At 44.2% G+C, this 19,319-nt stretch overlaps 1 protein-coding gene across 3 annotated transcripts; it reads right to left on the minus strand.

Annotated features, from left to right (window-relative positions):
* Window positions 1-7,054: 7,054 nt before the first annotated feature.
* Window positions 7,055-17,761, minus strand: LOC124115619 (aquaporin-11-like). 3 transcript variants are annotated; one of them, XR_006858004.2, is made up of 4 exons: window positions 17,445-17,760; window positions 13,778-14,422; window positions 10,000-11,118; window positions 7,055-9,945 (listed from the first exon to the last, which is right to left on the minus strand). XR_006858004.2 is itself a non-coding variant. In XM_046476674.2 (4 exons), the coding sequence occupies exons 3-4, from the start codon at window positions 14,415-14,417 to the stop codon at window positions 10,913-10,915; spliced, it is 846 nt and encodes a 281-aa protein (XP_046332630.1). In that variant the 5' UTR covers window positions 14,418-14,422; window positions 16,745-16,873; window positions 17,445-17,761; the 3' UTR covers window positions 7,055-10,912. The 3 variants fall into 3 exon arrangements, 2 of the variants coding, with proteins under 2 accessions (XP_046332630.1, XP_046332629.1); XM_046476674.2 differs by adding an exon at window positions 16,745-16,873 and having other exon boundaries at window positions 7,055-11,118; window positions 17,445-17,761; XM_046476673.2 differs by having other exon boundaries at window positions 7,055-11,118.
* Window positions 17,762-19,319: the final 1,558 nt, after the last annotated feature.

Raw genomic sequence — 19,319 nt, forward strand, 5'->3', positions numbered from 1 at the left:
TTCTACCACCACTACTGCTACTACCACTACTACTACTACTTCTACCACCACAACTGCTACTTCTACCACCACTACTGCTACTTCTACCACCACTACTGCTACGTCTACCACCACTACTGCTGCTTCTACCACCACTACTGCTGCTACTACCACCACTACTGCTGCTTCTACCACCACTACTACTACTTCTACCACCACTACTGCTACGTCTACCACCACTACTACTGCTTCTACCACCACTACTACTACTTCTACCACCACTACTGCTACGTCTACCACCACTACTGCTGCTTCTACCACCACTACTACTACTTCTACCACCACTACTACTACGTCTACCACCACTACTACTACTTCTACCACCACTACTGCTGCTACTACCACCACTACTGCTGCTTCTACCACCACTACTTCTACTTCTACCACCACTACTGCTACGTCTACCACCACTACTGCTGCTTCTACCACCACTACTGCTGCTTCTACCACCACTACTGCTACTACTACCACCACTACTGCTGCTTCTGCCACCACTACTACTACTACTACTACCACCACTACTGCTACGTCTACCACCACTACTACTACTTCTACCACCACTACTGCTGCTTCTACCACCACTACTGCTACTTCTACCACCACTACTACTACTACTACCACCACTACTGCTACTAATACCACCACTACTACTACTTCTACCACCACTACTACTACGTCTACCACCACTACTGCTACTTCTACCACCACTACTGCTACTTCTACCACCACTACTGCTACTACTACCACCACTACTGCTACTTCTACCACCACTACTGCTACTTCTACCACCACTACTGCTACTACTACCACCACTACTGCTACTTCTACCACCACTACTACTACTTCTACCACCACTACTACTACTACTACTACCACCACTACTACTACTTCTACCACCACTACTACTACTACTACTACCACCACTACTGCTACTACTACCACCACTACTGCTGCTTCTACCACCACTACTGCTACTTCTACCACCACTACTGCTACTTCTACCACCACTACTAGTACTTCTACCACCACTACTGCTGCTTCTACCACCACTACTGCTACGTCTACCACCACTACTGCTACGTCTACCATCACTACAGCTACTTCTACCACCACTACTGCTGCTGCTTCTGGACTAGCGCTATTTGTCTCGGTAAATATATAATTTTCAGATTGAAGATGAATACAGACCTGAAAGTGTTGAAAACCTTGACTTGCTTCATTCAGAGCTACAGCATTACAGGAGGAGGTGGGTGGAAGGGACAGACTTATGCTGATGCTTGCCGTACTCGTGAAAACGACAACCCCAGCTGAAGCGACTTATTCTTGGAGCGACATGTACTCGGCGACCACGAATACAGTACACATACAGTAATGCGCAATTCTGTAAATGTCTTGTTTATAAAAAAAAAACATCACTTCAAGACTGTCTATAATCAGTGTCTCCTTGGCTCCAATAATACACACAGGTGCGATATGAATCGTGGATTATTTATGCAAGCAGCTACTCGCTGTATCAGGTAGGGTTGACGTTCTGATACTGATTGCCTCGACAGCAGATTTCACATAAACACAGCGGCTTCTTTCCGTCATTGTTAGAGCATCTCTGTCCCCACATTCGGATCACACTAGTTCCTTAAGGGTACGCTCTGATTTCGCTAACTCGGTTCACGTGCGTGGGGTAATTACGTTACAACATTTTAACATTTCTGTTGATGACCCTTGCAGTGATGCAATAATAGTCACCACTACTACTACTACTACTACTACTACTACTACTACTACTACTTCCACTGGTACTACTACTACCACCTCTATCTCCACTGTATCTGTAGTCACTGGGCTCAAGCGTCCATGACCTGGCCATCTAGTGGTCCATGGGAAGACCAGACACCCACAAGTCCAAGGTTCAGTTGAGCGTTTAAACTGTGAAGTAAAGGACACGATCACTGCTTGGTTAGGGGACAAAGGTTCAATAGACGAACCTATGAGTCTTCGTTTTGTACAAGTTAATTAAGTAACATATAAAATGACTCTAGTATACTTTCATGTTAGAGGAATCAGACAGTTCATTGTCGGAACATTTTTAATAAATTTCAGACGTTACCTTCATCTTCTTGAGGTCAAAATGGATCACGTGTAGCCATGTACTTCATGGATCCAAGTGAAAATGAGGAGATTAAATTAGTCCAGATATAAAAAAAACAAGTTGTAGTTTGCTTGATTCCACATATGAAAACAGCAGAAGAGGAAAGGTTCTTTCGAAATTATTTTAAAGACATGTTTTCATTGACTAAGTGTTAGTCAATGCATATGTGAATGCATGGAATATACACTCTCCAACAAACGAAACGCACAGGTATATTTTCAGTAAATTTATTGTACCTTATAAAGTCGATATATTTAATTTAATATCATAGATACAAATATGAAAGTTTGGAGCTCGATAGTCACGCGTTGTCTTTGTACAAAGGCATTGAAAACTGTTCATTGTCATGTCACATAAGGCCACAAGGTTGCGCTGAACTCAGTATCTCGTGTGACCGCCCCGGGCAGCAATCACGCTCTGCATCTCCTCAGCACTGACTTGATAAGTGTATGAATTCTGTCCTGCGGAAATATGCGCCATTCTGCTTGTAACGCGTTGGCCAGTTGTGGGAGTGTCTCTGGCGTGTTCTGACGTTGACGTACAAAGGTGTTCGATTGGGTTGAGATCTGGAGAACTCGACGGTCAGGGCAAGCCGTTGTTGTTGGCATCGCCAAACCTCACTCTTGTCACCAGTTTTTTTTCAAATTCTGCAAAGTATGGCACCAACGAAAGCGTCACTGTCGATGGATCTGTTGCAAAACAGGGACGATAACTGGTCTTCTGGGTCGGATTCCAGCCTCGCGAAGATGGTTCCTGACAGTCTGGTCCGATATCCTCAAACCAGGGGTGCGTCCTGCAGTCTCTGCAGCTGTGGCGTTGCGATGACGTTGGTGGAACAGTCGAATGTAGCGATCCTGTGCAGGGGTGGTAAGTCTTAGACGGCTGGTTCTCGGACGGTCTGCAGTGGAATTGAACTGTGTGTATCGGCCCCAAAGGCGGCAAATGATACTGTGGTGGACGTTGAAGTGGCGTGCATCAGATGACTGCGATTTCCCTCTTTGGATACGTCCTATGGCGATGTTCCGATCGGTAGCGCTGAGTCTCGGCATTGAATGACCAATTATTGGCTTATGCTTGCCTTTTTCTAGCCACTACCACGAGTTACGAATGCCATAACTTGCACGTGCATGTTGCTTCACTGTTTTCCTGGTCCATGCAGGAAGCAAAGGTACTGTAAGTCCCCATGGTCCCTGGTGTGGTGATCTCCCTTTAGTTACTGGCGATCTCTAGCCCTTTTTTGTGTTGTTCACTTAGTTTTGTTGCTTTTAGATGTTCCTAAACTAGTTTAAAAAAATCGTATCTGTGATATTCTAGTTATCATACTGTCCTTCGATGACAGGTTTTTATAAAGTCTAAATATATGTATATTTAATGTATAACTTCTCGTTACGGTATGGCTGAAATATTGCCGATGTGACGTTAAATATTAGCTCACTCATTCACTCACTGTTTTCCTCCATGACATGTTTGAACAAGTGTGAAAACAACGCCGTTTAAGACATTGCAAATCGACAATGGTTGCGTTTTGACGCACCGTATGTCGAATATCAGGCCAACAACATTTTCCAATAACATATATCCAATTAATATACCGGTTGTTTGTGTGTAGTCATGTCAAATGAACTGTGCGTTTCATTTATTGAAGAGTATATCTTCCAAGGTACGCTTGTTATAACCAGAAGCATGTGCAAGTATATAGGTTTTTCCTTACTATATATTTATTTATTTATCCTCAGATAAATTTAAAATAGTGTTTCAGAACAGGGATAGGAAGTGACAAAAGTAAACTATATACCAAACTCATTCAAATGAGCAGCGCGCGTGTGAATATGGAAAAATATGATGGGCAACGTGCATAAACGGATGATAATAAAGTATGTCAGATAGCTTTGACTACCATGCATGACTATTACAGCATATGTGAACTGTACGGAACATGATCTCTACTATATTCAGAAAAAAACCCCAATATAAATGTTAATAAATTAATCCATTTGATGCCAATATGGAAATCGATACGAGCAAGAAATGACGGTCAGTTCAGGAGTCGATGGATTCCAGCCCGTGACTTGTCGCGGTTAGCACATATTATGTTTCTAGGTTTGACAGCACCATACCTGTGCTCGTGGGTTTCACCGAAGTGGTAAACGTCTTAGATCTGAATCACCTCGGGCTTTCCTCCCACATTAAGCTGACACGCCGTGATACAACTGAAATAATGTTGAAAGCGGCGTTAAACCCAACTCACTCACTCACAAATGATGACAGCTCGTTATATCCATGGATTTTTGTATTCACAAAGTGCATGGCATATTCATCACGATCAACAGACTTGTACGTGTTCCAACTAAACCCACGCACGCATACATACACACTTATCGATGTCACCCACATGTTGCTGTAATATTGCTAAAAGCGGCGTAAAACCATACTCACTCACAGAAATCCCCTCGCTTTCGGCAACAGCTGGGATTAACTTCAGAACGAAGTGAAACACATCTGTGGTTGATTGAACATGTACAGGAGAATATTTCAGTGTGACATGCGAGACGTATATATGCAGATCCGATACCATCGGCAAAGTCTATGTGCAGCTGGTGGAAACTAATTGACTATGAAACTAACTCATATCGCTTTCAGATTTTAATTTAACTGGCAACAGAAACGACGAAAATGTTGAGCAGACTAATTTATGCCTGACACATTTACTCATCATATCTATAATAAAGCAGCAGCTGGCTGTCACAGCAGAAATGATAGATAATATTCCATCAGCAATTCGCAGTTAAGAATCATCACGCACACAATGGTATTTGCTGTTACTCATATTTCGCGTTCGCAAAGGTCCTAACCGAGCTTAAATGGAGCGGGGCGGTCGGGTAGCCTAGTGGTTAAAGCGTTCGCTTGTCACGCCGAAGACCCGGGTTCGATTCCCGACATGGGAACAATGTGTGAAGCCCATTTCTGGTGTCCCCCGCCGTGATATTGCTGGAATATTGCTAAAAGCGGCGTAAAACTATACTCACTCACTCACTTAAATGGAGCGTAAATCTGAGACAGTTGATATAGTTCATCATTGCAATCCTAAACTGTTAGATTGATTCAAATCCAGGTTCAGTCGTCAGATAACCGTTGGAATCAAAGTTGCACGGACGAGGATAGTCTCCAGCTTCCTGATATAGACCAACGCCTGCATGTCTGTAACGCGGTAATCGAAAAATGGAATATTGCGTAAAATAACATTCACTCACGCAATATCCAGGCCTGTTAATGGCTATTTTTGGACCTTAACATACATGTCCGCAAGACAAGACAGCTAACTTTAGGACGCAATTATGTGTTATCATGGAGCCTCTGAGGGTAGAACTATATTAGTGCTCTCTATAGAACTATATTAGTGCTCTCCATTGTTTTGTCTTGAGGTATCACCAGGCAAGTTCAACTTGGATGTTGTATCTTAGCATTCACCAGGGACAGCGTTACGAACCGTCCATGCTTTACTGCCCTATCACCTGCACTCGTAAGTACCTTCAGCAAATATCTACATGTGACATTGTTCTCAGTTTGTACATGTGTAGGATCATGTTTCTGCTGACAAGTTGGTACTACAATACTGCTGACAAGTTGGTACTACAATACTGCTGACAAGTTGGTACTACAATACTGCTGACAAGTTGGTACTACAATACTGCTGACAAGTTGGTACTACAATACTGCGTGTTCCCGGGGATGCTCGCAAGTACGAGCTCACATTAACAGATGATTCCCGACATGGGTACAATGTGTGAAGCCCATGTCTGGTGTCCCCCGCCGTGATATTGCTGGAATATTGATAAAAGCGGCGTAAAACCATACTCACTCAACAGATGCTTTGTTTGTTTGTTTGTTTGTTTTTTAACGCGGCACTCAGGAATGTTACAGCTATATGACAGCGGTCTGTAAATAATCAAGTCAGGACCAAACAGTCCAGTGATTGACATCATGAGCAGCGATATCTATTTACGCAATTGGGATACGACATGCTTCAACCAAGTAAGCGAGTCTGACCACCCGGTCCCGTTAGGCGCCTGTAACGACAAGCATAGTCGCCTCCTAGGGGAAGCATTGGTTGCTGAAGACCTATTCTCAACCCGCATCTTCACGGGTCTCTACTGGCGCAAAGGTGAGGTGAAACGTAGGTTTAACTTCACGTACTAGATTATTTCAAGCATACTGTGTTTACAGTTTTAAGCAGAGCGACAGGTTGGGCAAAATATATACGTAGCTTTGAGGAAGTGACGTAATGGATCGACTAATGGTGAGCATCATTCCTGTTGCTTCGTCCTCGCCTCTTGAGATTTACAGAAGGCATTATTTGGCACTTTTGCCATCAGCGTGTACATTCAATTGTTGTAAACCTTGTTTGTTTGTTTGTTGTTTAACGCCGCACTCGGCAATATTACAGCTATATGACGGCGGTCTATATATATTATATAAATAATCAAGTCTGAACCTGACAATCCAGTGATTGATATCATGAGCATCGTTCCATGCAATTGGTATACAATGACATGCATCAGTTCCCGTTAGTCGCCTCTTTCGACAAGCATGGGTTGCTGAAGACAAATTCTATCCCCGATCTTCACTGGTCCATGGTCTGTGTGCGAACACTACTGCACATGGCACAAGACATACTGCTGATATAATTGGAGGACTCATTGGTCTGAACACACACTGGTCCTCCTCTTCCAGGCCGTGGCTTGATGCGTTGCTTAAAATGGCGATTCCCTCCAACCGGTCTTTGGCATTCACGGGTGATGGAGGAATGTGAATACAAACGCGTGAAATATTGACGACGTCGGACTGTAAAATATCAACGATAACAAAGCAGCCATTAAATGTCAGTTTTATTAACAAGGCTAGATTGTGGTAAAATGTTAACAATTCTGCGTAAACAATGCAACGGTTAAACATTCCGATAAAAAACACATTGCAGATGAAAAAACATTCAAATGACAACGATTTGAAGGATCACTGGACCCATGGTCCGCAGAAGGCCACATACAATATATTATTTCTCATCAAAGTCTGCCCCTGCAATCTGCCCGAACCTATTCTTTCGAAATTCAAAAAGTCATCTATGCGTATGTAGCATGAGGTTCCGGTTCCACATTATTTAGAAAATTATCGTTTTTTAACATTCTGAAGTTGCACTTTTTAGTGTTACCGGTCCCGATGACTAGTAAATATAACGTCGTTTGTGAGTTTGCAAATCGGGTAGACTGGTTCCCGTTCGTTTCTGCGACAGGTTTGGAAGGAAGAGGAGCGATACCACGCGGAGGATCCAGAAACCAGTCGGAGCAGAGGTTTTTGGTGGATTGAAGGGGTGTCATTTGTTTTAGTTAGTACCAACGTAGCTGTAGTTGGAAAATCGAAATTAAAAATAAAATTAAAAATAAACCATTATCCATTTAAAACAAGAAAGGTGATAAACACTTGTGTTTGAGATGGCCTTACCTTTCTACGCACCAACTTCAAATGCAATTTAATCTGAACGTTGGATATCCGCACAACTCTCAATAGTTACAATTGATACTTTGGGGTGAAATGCTGATAAATGGTAATACTAAGTATGCGCCACAGCATGAATATCACATTAAACACCGCACGTTAGTGTGAAGGAATACTGGTGCTACTCTCGAACCGATTGTCTCATGACAGGCACTTCGGTTAGAGATTACTAGATACTACAGCCCCACGGAGGCCTTGGAGTAAGAGAATATGTTTGTAGTACGGTGTACCCCGTTTCTAGCAATATTACAGCAATATCACAGCCGGGGATACCACAAATGTCCCTTAAACATTGTACCCATGTGGGGAATCGAACCTGGGCCTTCGGCGTGACGAGCGAACGCTTTACAAACTGGGCTACCATACCGCCATCGACGGAGCGAGTAGACCAAACACTCAAGGACCAAGTTTTTCCATAGTTTATGTCAGTGCACGCGGTTATAAAAGTGAATGAGTGAGTAAAGTTGTCCTCCTCCTAAGCACCGGAAATGGACTTCACACATTGTACCCATGTGGGGAAGGAACCCGGTCATTTCGTATGACGAAAAAACACTCTCCTAAACATCCAACCAAACGCCCCCGGGTTAGAATGATGAAGAGTCAACTGGTGTAGGCGTTGTAGTGTTAGGCAGCTTCTTTCAGTGTCTATTTATGTTGTCAGAAATCATTAGCACTGAACAGCGTGTATAGTCTCACCCCCATGACAATAGTCATCGATCGCTTTTGTTGCAAAATAATCATGAATACAAATCACTGTATATTTTCTCGGTGAACTGCGCCAGTAGGTGTGATGTATGCAAGACGCCCACTCTACCGCGAGCCTGACAAAGTGTTAGTGAGTAAATATTGTTTTATGCCATATAAGTCACATTGCAGAAGTCCGCGGCTGCAGAGTACATGATCTTCCCGCAAAGCCAATCCAGTGGCCGGGAGGACAGAGCGGGGACATTTTACAAGTGCTTCAAGTTATTTGTACACGACATGATTGTAAGATTGAACATACCGCTTGTATTGCTTATCACATCCCACGTGCCTCGCTTATTTCTACATGAAGCGGCCATAAAGACTCCGAGTCCCGTGATGGGATTCGAACCACGGATCTTCTGATCAGAGGCCGGACGCCTTGTCCACATGACCAAAGAGGTTAACTCCGTCAGCAAGTTGACAAGCTAAGAATGTCGTCTGTCGGATGACGTCACGCCGTTACATACACATCGTAGCCGATGCAGTAAATAGTTCAACAGAGGCAGTGATGACGATAAGGTCATGCCCTAATGACTATCCTAGCCTTTCTCGATATTTTGTTACTGATCCAATACCATTTCGTCCACAAATCTCGAGATTTAAATATCTAGTTGGTCTAACCATGCCACCCAAAAACAATTGAGGAAGCGGAATGTAAAAATGAATGGTTTTAACTTCGAAATAAAACCAATTATGTGAAAATATGGGGGCAGGCACACGTGAATACACAGCTAGTGCATCAAATATAATACAGTGGAACCTCGTTATCCCGGACACCTAACACTCCGGACAGCTACTGTACAAAACCAGATACATCACCGCGTACCGGAGATTCGTTAATCCGGACATGTGTTAATCCACACAATGCATCAGTATCGGTATCGTCCGGTTTCACGAGGTTCAATGTAAAATAACCTATGGTCTCTGTAGCACCATATAGGAACGGGGATGTACCAATGGGAATGTACACAGATATTAAAGCTATAATCTCAAGGGAATAAGTGTGAGATCTAGAGATCACTCGGAAATGTGAATGGTAACAGTAAACTCTCTACTGGAACATGCCGGTTCAGCACTGTAAACTCAGTGGCGTAGTGGCCAGCAGTTGCCCCCCCCCCTGGATTTTTTTATAGAAAACAGTTTAATTTGAATCAAGTTGGGGACAAGTGATACTTGTACAAATATTTACCCTCCCTGTCAAAAAAAGTTAACTACGGCCTTGAAACTAACCTGTCAGTCCCAAGGGATCTGCACAAACAGTTCGTTGTATCCGAAATTCGAACTTAAACGATAGTTAACACTCCTTCGTGGTCAATGTTTCGCTGTATCGAGAGGTCCATGTACAATATTAGTTACATTACGTTAAGGACCGCGGCATCTCGAACCTGTTATTGTGGTGATCACTTATTGCCCACTCGTTACAAACGTTGATTTAATCGCCACTGTAACGGTTAATCAACGTCCACCTGTTTGTGTCTACGCCGTAACATCGTCAACGTCAACGGTTAATCATCGTCGACCTGTTTGTGTCTACGCCGTAACATCGTCAACGTCAACGGTTAATCATCGTCGACCTGTTTGTGTCTACGCCGTAACATCGTCAACGTCAACGGTTTAAGGACGTCCACCTGGTTGGGTGTACACGACAACATTACTGAGGTCAACGGCTTACCAACGGTCTATAGGTCTATGTCTACAATATAACATTGTCAGGATTGACAGCTAACACCATTAGTTTTCGCCTCAACATGTAGCACAGGTATTTCGTTTATCTAAAGCTTATTGTAACGCTACGGAGGTAGCGCCAGCGACAGTACTTGTCGTGGATTAGTGATTCATCGACAGATGTACTGGCGGCCGCTCGGTGTGGAAAGCCTGCCTGAGAGGACACGTTGACATAGTTTGTTGTCTCATGTACAGATTTACACGTCGCTTCGTTGAAATCGATACTCATCTTTATCAATGTTGGTATTTTGTAATACCAAGTGGGTGAGTGGGATTTTGACGCAATGTAACAATATGGACAACGATGGTAGCAAATCTACCGAACCGCTGTGTACAGGAACCGTTGATGCAATACTACCCTATCTCGTCTGGGTTCAACAACGTGAACCTAAACATATGGCTTGTTAGTTACCCACTCGTTTTGTGTATTGGTAGTCGGGAACAAAACTGAACTCTTTTGGCCATATGGAATTTTAGCATTACTTCGCGGAGATACTTCCTCGCATTGGTTATTATAACTAGCAGTAACTGTAGGACAATTCCTACCAACGTAACTGTCTCCATTGACTTGTGCATCATTAGTTACAGTATAAAACTTAACGATGACATTCCGTTATTGTGGAGGAAGTGCAAGGATGGAAAGACAAACCCTAAATAAATTGAATTTTCAGGAATTCCTGACCTAATACTTTTTTTCGTATGTGACAGTTATTCCAGTTTCTTCCTCTTGTCCGCCTGAGCAGCTTCAGACATGTCCACGTGGAGCACCTTGTTCAGGACAATGGCGGCGAGGCACCCGACAAATGGTCCGATCCAGTAGACCAGGAAGTGTTCCAACATGGCGGTGCCCTTGCAGCCCAGCGTGTGCCCAGACGCCATGGCGGGGTTGAAGTACATGCCGGTTGTGGCCATACCTGGAAAGCAAAATATTCAAAAATATTTTTGGATTAGGATTCCATGAAATAGGAGGTCCGTTTTGCCCAGTCGTTCGTTCGTTTCTTGTTTACTGCCTACTTCAGCAATATTCCACAAGAATCCATAAACACAGTCTTGCTTGACAACAGTATAACGATATAAGGATCTGTACCGAAACGTCGCCTTTACAGTATTAAAGAAGTTGTTATCCATAAAATGTGTCAACTTTGTCATCCGTCAACTTCTGAGTAATGCCTATCAAACAATTCAGGAATATTCCAGCTTATTGGCGCCGGCCTGTATATCATGGAGTCTGGACTAGACAGTCAAGTAATATTGTGAACAACGACCTACATTGTACGCATTGGGGTACGATGACACACTATCAAGTCAGTCCTGACCACCCGATCCATTTGGTCGCCCATTTCACCCAGCACGGGTTGCTGGGGACCTATTCTAACCCGGAATCCCCACAGGGCGTTCTCGAGTCGTGTAACGCGTTGCAGTTCGTTGTGGAGAATCGTTTCCCTTAGTCGCGCTAAGTACTTTTCAAAGCGGCGTTAATCCAAACTCACTCACTCACTGTCACGAAATGAATATGGGATCATTTCAGCTCCCGCAACCACGAATCTGATATCGATAACGATATATAAACACAAGCAAGAGAATTCATGGATGTCAACTTCTTATTATGAGGAACACAACGTTTCGGAGTACAGACTTACTCCTTCATTAGGTGATACAGGTGTAAACATACCTGTTCCTGATCATAAAGAGGTTGACATCCATTAGTTCACTTCCTGATTTGTACCACTTCTTAATGCCTTTCAAAGACCTATATGTTCACAGACTAAGTGTTAGTGTAGTCAGATATATAAACAGACGATATTCAAACGGAATATCGTATAGTCAATTTCCGATCTACTGATTTCTGGTGTACCGAAAATAAATTATCAGCAGTGGATATCACCATTAATGTGAGTGTCGAACTGGGGCTGAACGTACATCAAGACTTATGTACCCGTGAAGATCCGGGATGGAATAGGTCTTCAGCAACCAACGCTTGCCGTAAAAGGCGACTATGCTTGTCGTAAGAGGCGACAACGGGATCAGATGGTCAGGCTCGCTGACTTGGTTGATACATGTCATCATATCCCAACTGCGTAGGATCGGTGCTCATGATATCAATCACTGGATTGTGTGGTCCAGACTCGATAATTTACAGAGCACCGTCATAGAGCTGGACTATTGCTGAGTGCGGCGTTAAACAACAAACCAAACCCTCAAGTCTCACGGGTAGTTCGTGTATACCAAGGGAACCAGCTGAAACAAGTGAACATTTGACGTTTCTGAAAAGACTGCAGTTGACGTCACAACAGGACGTAAACAAGGGGACGTGGTGAAAACGTGAACCAGGACAACAACCACAACATCCGAAATAGAGGGCAACGTTTAACGCCGCTAAAAATAGTAGGTCAAATATATCACGGCGATTCAGCTTAAGGCAGACTTGATTTTACACGTGACTTAGGTGAAATACAGGATGACGGGTTGGCTTCTAACGCACCTATATCCTAATGCTGATCATAGTAAGTGAGTGAGTCAGTTGGGTTTAACGCCGCTTTAAACAGTATTCCAGTTATATCGCGGCGTATCGACTTAATGTGGGAGGAAAGCCCGAAGTGATACAGGTATTCGACATTTACCACTTCGGTGAAACCCACGAGCACGGGTATTGAGCTGACAAACCTAGAAACATAATCGGTGCGAACCGGGATTTGAACCCACAATCATAGGTTTCTGGCGTGTCCAAGGGACGCAACTCTGCTAACCAAATCGCGGCGACTTATACAATGTACGACTGGGCCGCCCGTTCCCCCTGAAATATGACCTCCCCTTCCCTCCCGCCGTGTTCACTGCAAGAAAGGAAGTTACCCTTTGACTTTTAATTCACATAAAATGTTTTCATTTCTTGTTTATTTCACTCGAGCGATGTGAGAGCGGAAGGTTAGAGGTACGATCCCTGGCCGCGTCATACGAAATGACGTTAAAAGATGCTACTTCTTGTTAACCTGTCTGGCGCTCTGCATTAAGGGGCTGAAACAAGGACTGGTCGGCTCGGAGTCAGTATACTGTGTGAGTGGGGTATTCATGTTAAACTGCGGCATGGTATCTTAGTGGGCTAGCACTATAAATCGGCATCAGTCCAGACACACACACGCGAACAACAAACACACACACGCACACAAACACGCACACGCACACGCACACAAACACACACACACACACGCACGCACGCACGAAAGCGCGCGCATCCACGTCGACATATAAGTGCGATAATCTTAGGCGCGGCGTTAAATCCAACTTCACCTCACTTTTTATTATGGCCACCGTTCCTTCGGTTTTAGACAAAAACCACATCCATCACGTCATTAGAAATTAAGATGTCGTTTAGGAGAGGAAAATGATATACAGCTTGACTACGTCGATGTGACCAACATGATAAAGAAATCCAGTCGATTTATGGTTGTCGTGCTGCTAAAGTGACGAGACTAAACACTGACATAATTATCTACATGCATTGATAACACGGGCTGTGAGCGTGTAGCTATGGAAGGTGACGGTGAACAGTTGATCTGTAAGATAAATTATACATACCGACGACAATCATGATAGCTCCATTTGCATACTTGACTAACTCATCCAGTAGCGACATCCGTGAAACCGTCTGCATACATAACCAGTTATCTGACAACGTCGCCGCCATCTCTATCAAGAAACCGAAGGTCAGGGTCACGTTCAGGTCAGACGCACACTCGGTCTCGTAATATCTTTCATGATGGTCCGAGATCAAATCCAGTGACCACACTAGCTGCGCGAACCGATACGAAGCAAGTCCTGCTAAACTCTGAATAACTATTTTTAAGATTGCCTTCGGAAATTTAATTTCTCCAGTCACCAGCTTGTAAAACGCTTGGACCGGATTCTCCGAGGATCCTTCGAATGTTCGGCCACAGATGAAACATTGGACCACAATGGCGATACCAAGCCAGAACGAGCCGTAATACTTGTACACGAAATTGTTCTCGAAGAAATAGGCACACGCTTCCATCGTTGACAGGAAGTCAGCAATGTACTCCTGAGCCCATTTCGGAGAGAAGACCTTGTTGAGGGAACGGAGGACGATCCCCGAAGCCATGTTGGTGAGGAAGAAGATGAGAGAGGCAGCGTAGGGTTCCAGGAACTCGCTGTCTGGGTTCTGCCCCAGCACCAGGGCCCAGAGACTCCTCCACGTCATGGTGACTGAAACATGGGAAACAAGGGAAACAAGGGAACATGAGAAACATGGGAGCCATGAGAAACATGGGAAACATGGGAGCCATGGGAAACAAGAGAAACATGAGAAACAAGAGAAACATGGGAAACATGAGAAACATGGGAAACAAGGGGACATGAGAAACATGGGAAACAAGGGGAAATGGGAAACAAGGGAAACATTGGACACATGAGAAACAAGAGAAATAAGAGAAACATGAGAAACAAGAGAAACATCGGCAACAAGGGGACATGAGAAACATGGGAAACAAGGGTAAAGTGGAAAACAAGAGAAACATGGGACACACGAGAAACAAGAGAAACATGAGAATAAGAGAAACATGGGAAACATGAAAAACAAGAGAAACATGGGGAACATGAGAAACATGGGAAAAATGAGAAACATGGGAAACATTTGCATTATTCAGGGAGATTAAAGGGCGTTGGGTGGACTTTCCGTTTGTTTTGTTGGTTGGTTGTTGTTTAGCGCCGCACTCAGCATATTCCAGCTATATGACGGCGGTTTGTAAAAAATCGAGTCTGGACCAGACAGTCCAGTGACTAACATTATAAGCATCGATGTGCACAATTGGGATACGATGACATGTACCAAGTCCCAATCCCATTAGTCGCCTATTATGACAAGCTAGGTTGCTGAAGACCTATTCTATCCCGGATCTTCACGGGTCAGTTTAAATTCTAAACATGATAAAGCTCTAGGTTTAGGCTGTGAGACGATAGCTCATTTTATGTGTTTACACCCTAAATGTGTTAAGACACAACACACCAAATGTATATTCCGGTTAGGATTTAAACACATTCCTAAACATGTTTAGATCTAAACATGCCTTAAGTGTGTTCACATTCTAAACACATTTATACAGTGTGATATTCACACTGTTTTGTTAATGTTATTCTCATCTCCTGACAGTGAATAAGATCATCACACATTCCTAATCCTAAAGCTGACATTTTACAATGACAGATGAACATCTTAAACAAATTAACTACTGGAGGCAAGGCAAGAATGAGTAACCCAAAGCTACGTTCACTTTAGTTTAAGCCATGAAAATCCAAATCATTTTATGTTAATAAAAAAATAAAATAACAAGAAGAAGAAGCGCTAAAATCCACACTTGTGTATGCCCAAAGCGGGAACATTATTAACCACAGTGACTGTTAATGGATCAGTGTGCACGCGATTTTCATTTTTAGCTCCCTGGGAGTATACAATCCAACCTCCCTGTTCGGTGATAGACGGTTCCAGCAGGCATTGCAACGTTTGGTGGTCACATCTCCATCTCATCCTACCGGGTACCCATTCACTGCTGGGTGAACAGAGGCACACATCGAACAAAGGCTCTTGCCAGGGGAGACATCACATGTTATATGTGTTCAGGGCCGAAGCCCCAGGCACTCAAGCCGCCGAACACAGTCACCCATCCACCTACACTCCGCGACAAAAGGGCAACAATAAGTAACTAAGTAAAAGTTGATGGATATTCAGTGGATGAACGGACCCGTGAAAATCCGGGGTAGAATCTTCAGCAACCCATGCGACTTTGCTTGTCGTAGGAGGATCGGGTGGTCAGGCTCGCTGACCTGATGCATGTCATCGTATCCCAATTGCGTGGATCGATGCTCTTGATGTCAATAACTGGATTGTCTGGTCCAGATTCGATTATTCACAGACAGACAGATATAGCGTCCTTTACACTGAGGGGTTCGGTTTGTTGTTTTACGCCGCAGTTTTTTACGCTACTTCAGGGCGGGGTACGATGACACAAATTACCCAGTTCAGTGAGACAGACCACCTTGATCCCCATGTAAGTCTCGGCGGTGGAGTAGCCTTGTGGTTAAAGCGTTCCCGTCACGCCGAAAACCTGGGTTCGATTCCACACATGGGTACATTACTACTGTCCCCCGTCATGATGTTGCTGGAATATTGCTAAAAGCGATGTACAACAATACTCACTCCACTCCATTTGAGTTTGTTTTTACGACCAGCATGAGGTATACCGGGGACCGTTTCAAGTCAGCAATCCCCACACACACCGAACACATTAGGCAGGAGGGAATGAACATTAATTACGAGGACGAGCGGACCGTTTGCGACAGACATCTGTGCCCCAGTAACCAGCAGTACAGCAACACCGCTCTAGCTTGCCCCTGTATCCTCCAACATCTGCCGCTCTCGTGTTTATCCGTGTACAGCGGCAGAAACTAACATGTTTAGTCCGCTAGTCCTTATAATCATAACATATAACAAAATCCTAATAAATGGTAAACTTCTACTAATCCGTATGGTACCTTAACTATTGGGCAGTTTGGCTACAGGACTAGTGCTAGTTTCTATCGTTGGTGTCGCCCTGTGTCACGTCCGCAATACTGTCTGCCGGGTTCAGGTCCCCTTTCTGATGTCCCCCCGTCGTGATTTTGCTGGAATATTGCAAAAAGCGGCGTAAAACAATACTCATTTACCAGTATCAAATATTAGGAAATGTCTGCCGGGTAGAGACCGTCTGGCAAGCTTGTGTCATTTTTCATGGTTCTCACTAAACGGACAAGGTATCGTCGCTCTGTCTGTGTTTTAACCAGGCCAGATGCAGACGAGGTGGTGAGTTCACTTCCATGACCTTAATTGTCGAAATGCACGAGCAATCACGACTGACTCGTGGACAATCGGCTACGTCGTGCATGGAATGACAGACAAGATGTACGTTATACCTCGGTCACGAACAGACATGTCAAGACCACGTCTTGCGTGACGAGCGGTGAAAGTGCTTATTACTTGAAATGCAAAACATTCCAGCGAACCTGTACGATAGAGCTCACTGGTATTCCCCTCCAGCAGTTGCTCCCCTTTCAATTTACACTGAAAGTAACGTATACGGTACTACTTGTTGCTATGGTTACTAATACGCTCCAGGCCCACACTGAACATATGTGCATCTAGGTCAGTATGCTATGACCCATTAAGTCACTCCATCAGTCACACATCAATACATACCTGCACTTAGATTATTCAAGTTACGGAAGCTGTCAAACACTGGAAACGCTGTGTGGTGTTTAACCACCAAATACACTTCCTACTCGAAACAACTGTCCGTGTTTGTGGAAAGTAGCCACTGTCCACGCAGAGTGACCTGTATGCCGTGAATACCCTCCTCAGCTGTGTCGGTAAACAGTCCGTGCAACAGGAGGTGGTCTCGCCTAACACATGTGGACCCGTGAATCCAGGCTGCAGTGAGTAGACTCGCCCAACCCCGACTCGCACACAACAGCCGCCCGAGCCATTTATAGCCGGCCGTACAGTCTGGGTCTGTACTGTACGAGGGGTATAACAGGAGAGAGATAGCCCTTGACACTCGCACGTTTCACCTTGAATTGTGTCGGATTGACTTTGACTATGTATCTGACTACACTAACACTTAGTCTGTTAACATATAGGTCTTTGAAAGGCATTTAGGTGAGGTGAGGTGAGGTGAGGTGAAATTGGGTTTAACGTCGCGTCCAAGATTATTGCACTTATATAGCGACGTGCATGCACGTGTGTGTGTGCCGTGCCGCAGTTTAACATAAATACCCCACTCAGACACTCCGAGCCGACCAGTACTTGTTTTAGCCCCTTAATGCCGAGCCCCAGATAGGGTAACAACAAGTACCATGTTTTAAGGTCTTTTGGTATGACGCGGCCGGGGACCGAACCCCGGACCTCCCGCTCTCCGGGCGGACGCTCTACCACTAGACCACGGAGGCGGTGAAAGGCATTTAGAAGTGATACACATAAGGACGAGAATTAAAGGATGGCATCTTCTATATAATGAGGAACACAACGTTTCGGAGTATACATGCTTACTCCATCAGGTGAAACATATAGAATGTTGATATCAGCAATACACTACATTTACACTGGAAACGGCCCCAGGTGAGATGAGAGATTTCTATACTGATATCATCTGTTGACGTGTCACCATTGTGTGTCACTTGCACCTTTTCTTGAACTATATTTCCTGTTTGATATATTTGTATTGTAAACTGTGATTTAGGTTCGTGTCAACTATAACCCGCTACATGGCTGCTCTTCCTTGTCATTGGCCAACTATTGCTATGTCCTTATTTGATAATAGCTTTAAAACAATTGTCATGTAGACACTGGGGCTAGTCTTATTCCGACTGCTTGTGCAGCTGTACACACTATCTTCATGTAGACACTTAGGCTGGTCTTGTATTCCGACTGCTTGTGCAGCTGTACACACTATCTTCATGTAGACACTGAGGCTAGTCTTGTATTCCGACTGCTTGTGTTACTGCAACACTATCTTCATGTAGACACTGAGGCTAGTCTTGTATTCCGACTGCTTGTGTTACTGCAACACTATCTTCATGTATACCCTGAGGCCAGTCTTGTATTCCGACTTCTTGTTTTACTCGGAGGAACTCCGCTGATTGTTGTGCTTGTGGTGTGCTTGGGCATGGTGTGCTTGTGATGTGTATGGTGTGCTTGTGACGTGTAAGGTGTGCTTGTGCATAATGTGCTTGTGTTGTCCATGTGTATGGTGTGCTTGTGACGTGTAAGGTGTGCTTGTGCATAATATGCTTGTGTTGTCCATGTGTATGGTGTGCTTGTGATATGCCTGTGATGTGCGAGTGGTGTGCTTGTGATGTGTATGGTGTGCTTGTGCATAATGTGCTTGTGTTGTGCTTTCGCATGGTGTGGTTGTGCATGGTGTGCGTTATGGTGTGGTTGTGTTGTGCTTGTGATGTGTTTGTGGTGTGCATTCGCATGATGTGCTTGTGACTGTGATGTGTGTCTGATGTGCTTGTGATATGGTCTGTTCCAGCTATATGGCGGTGGTCTTTAAATATTCGAGTCTGGACCAGA

The sequence above is a fragment of the Haliotis rufescens genome, unplaced genomic scaffold, assembly GCF_023055435.1.
Source record: "Haliotis rufescens isolate VD_foot unplaced genomic scaffold, xgHalRufe1.0.p SCAF_10, whole genome shotgun sequence".
In the NCBI taxonomy this organism is placed as follows: Eukaryota; Metazoa; Mollusca; class Gastropoda; order Lepetellida; family Haliotidae; genus Haliotis; species Haliotis rufescens.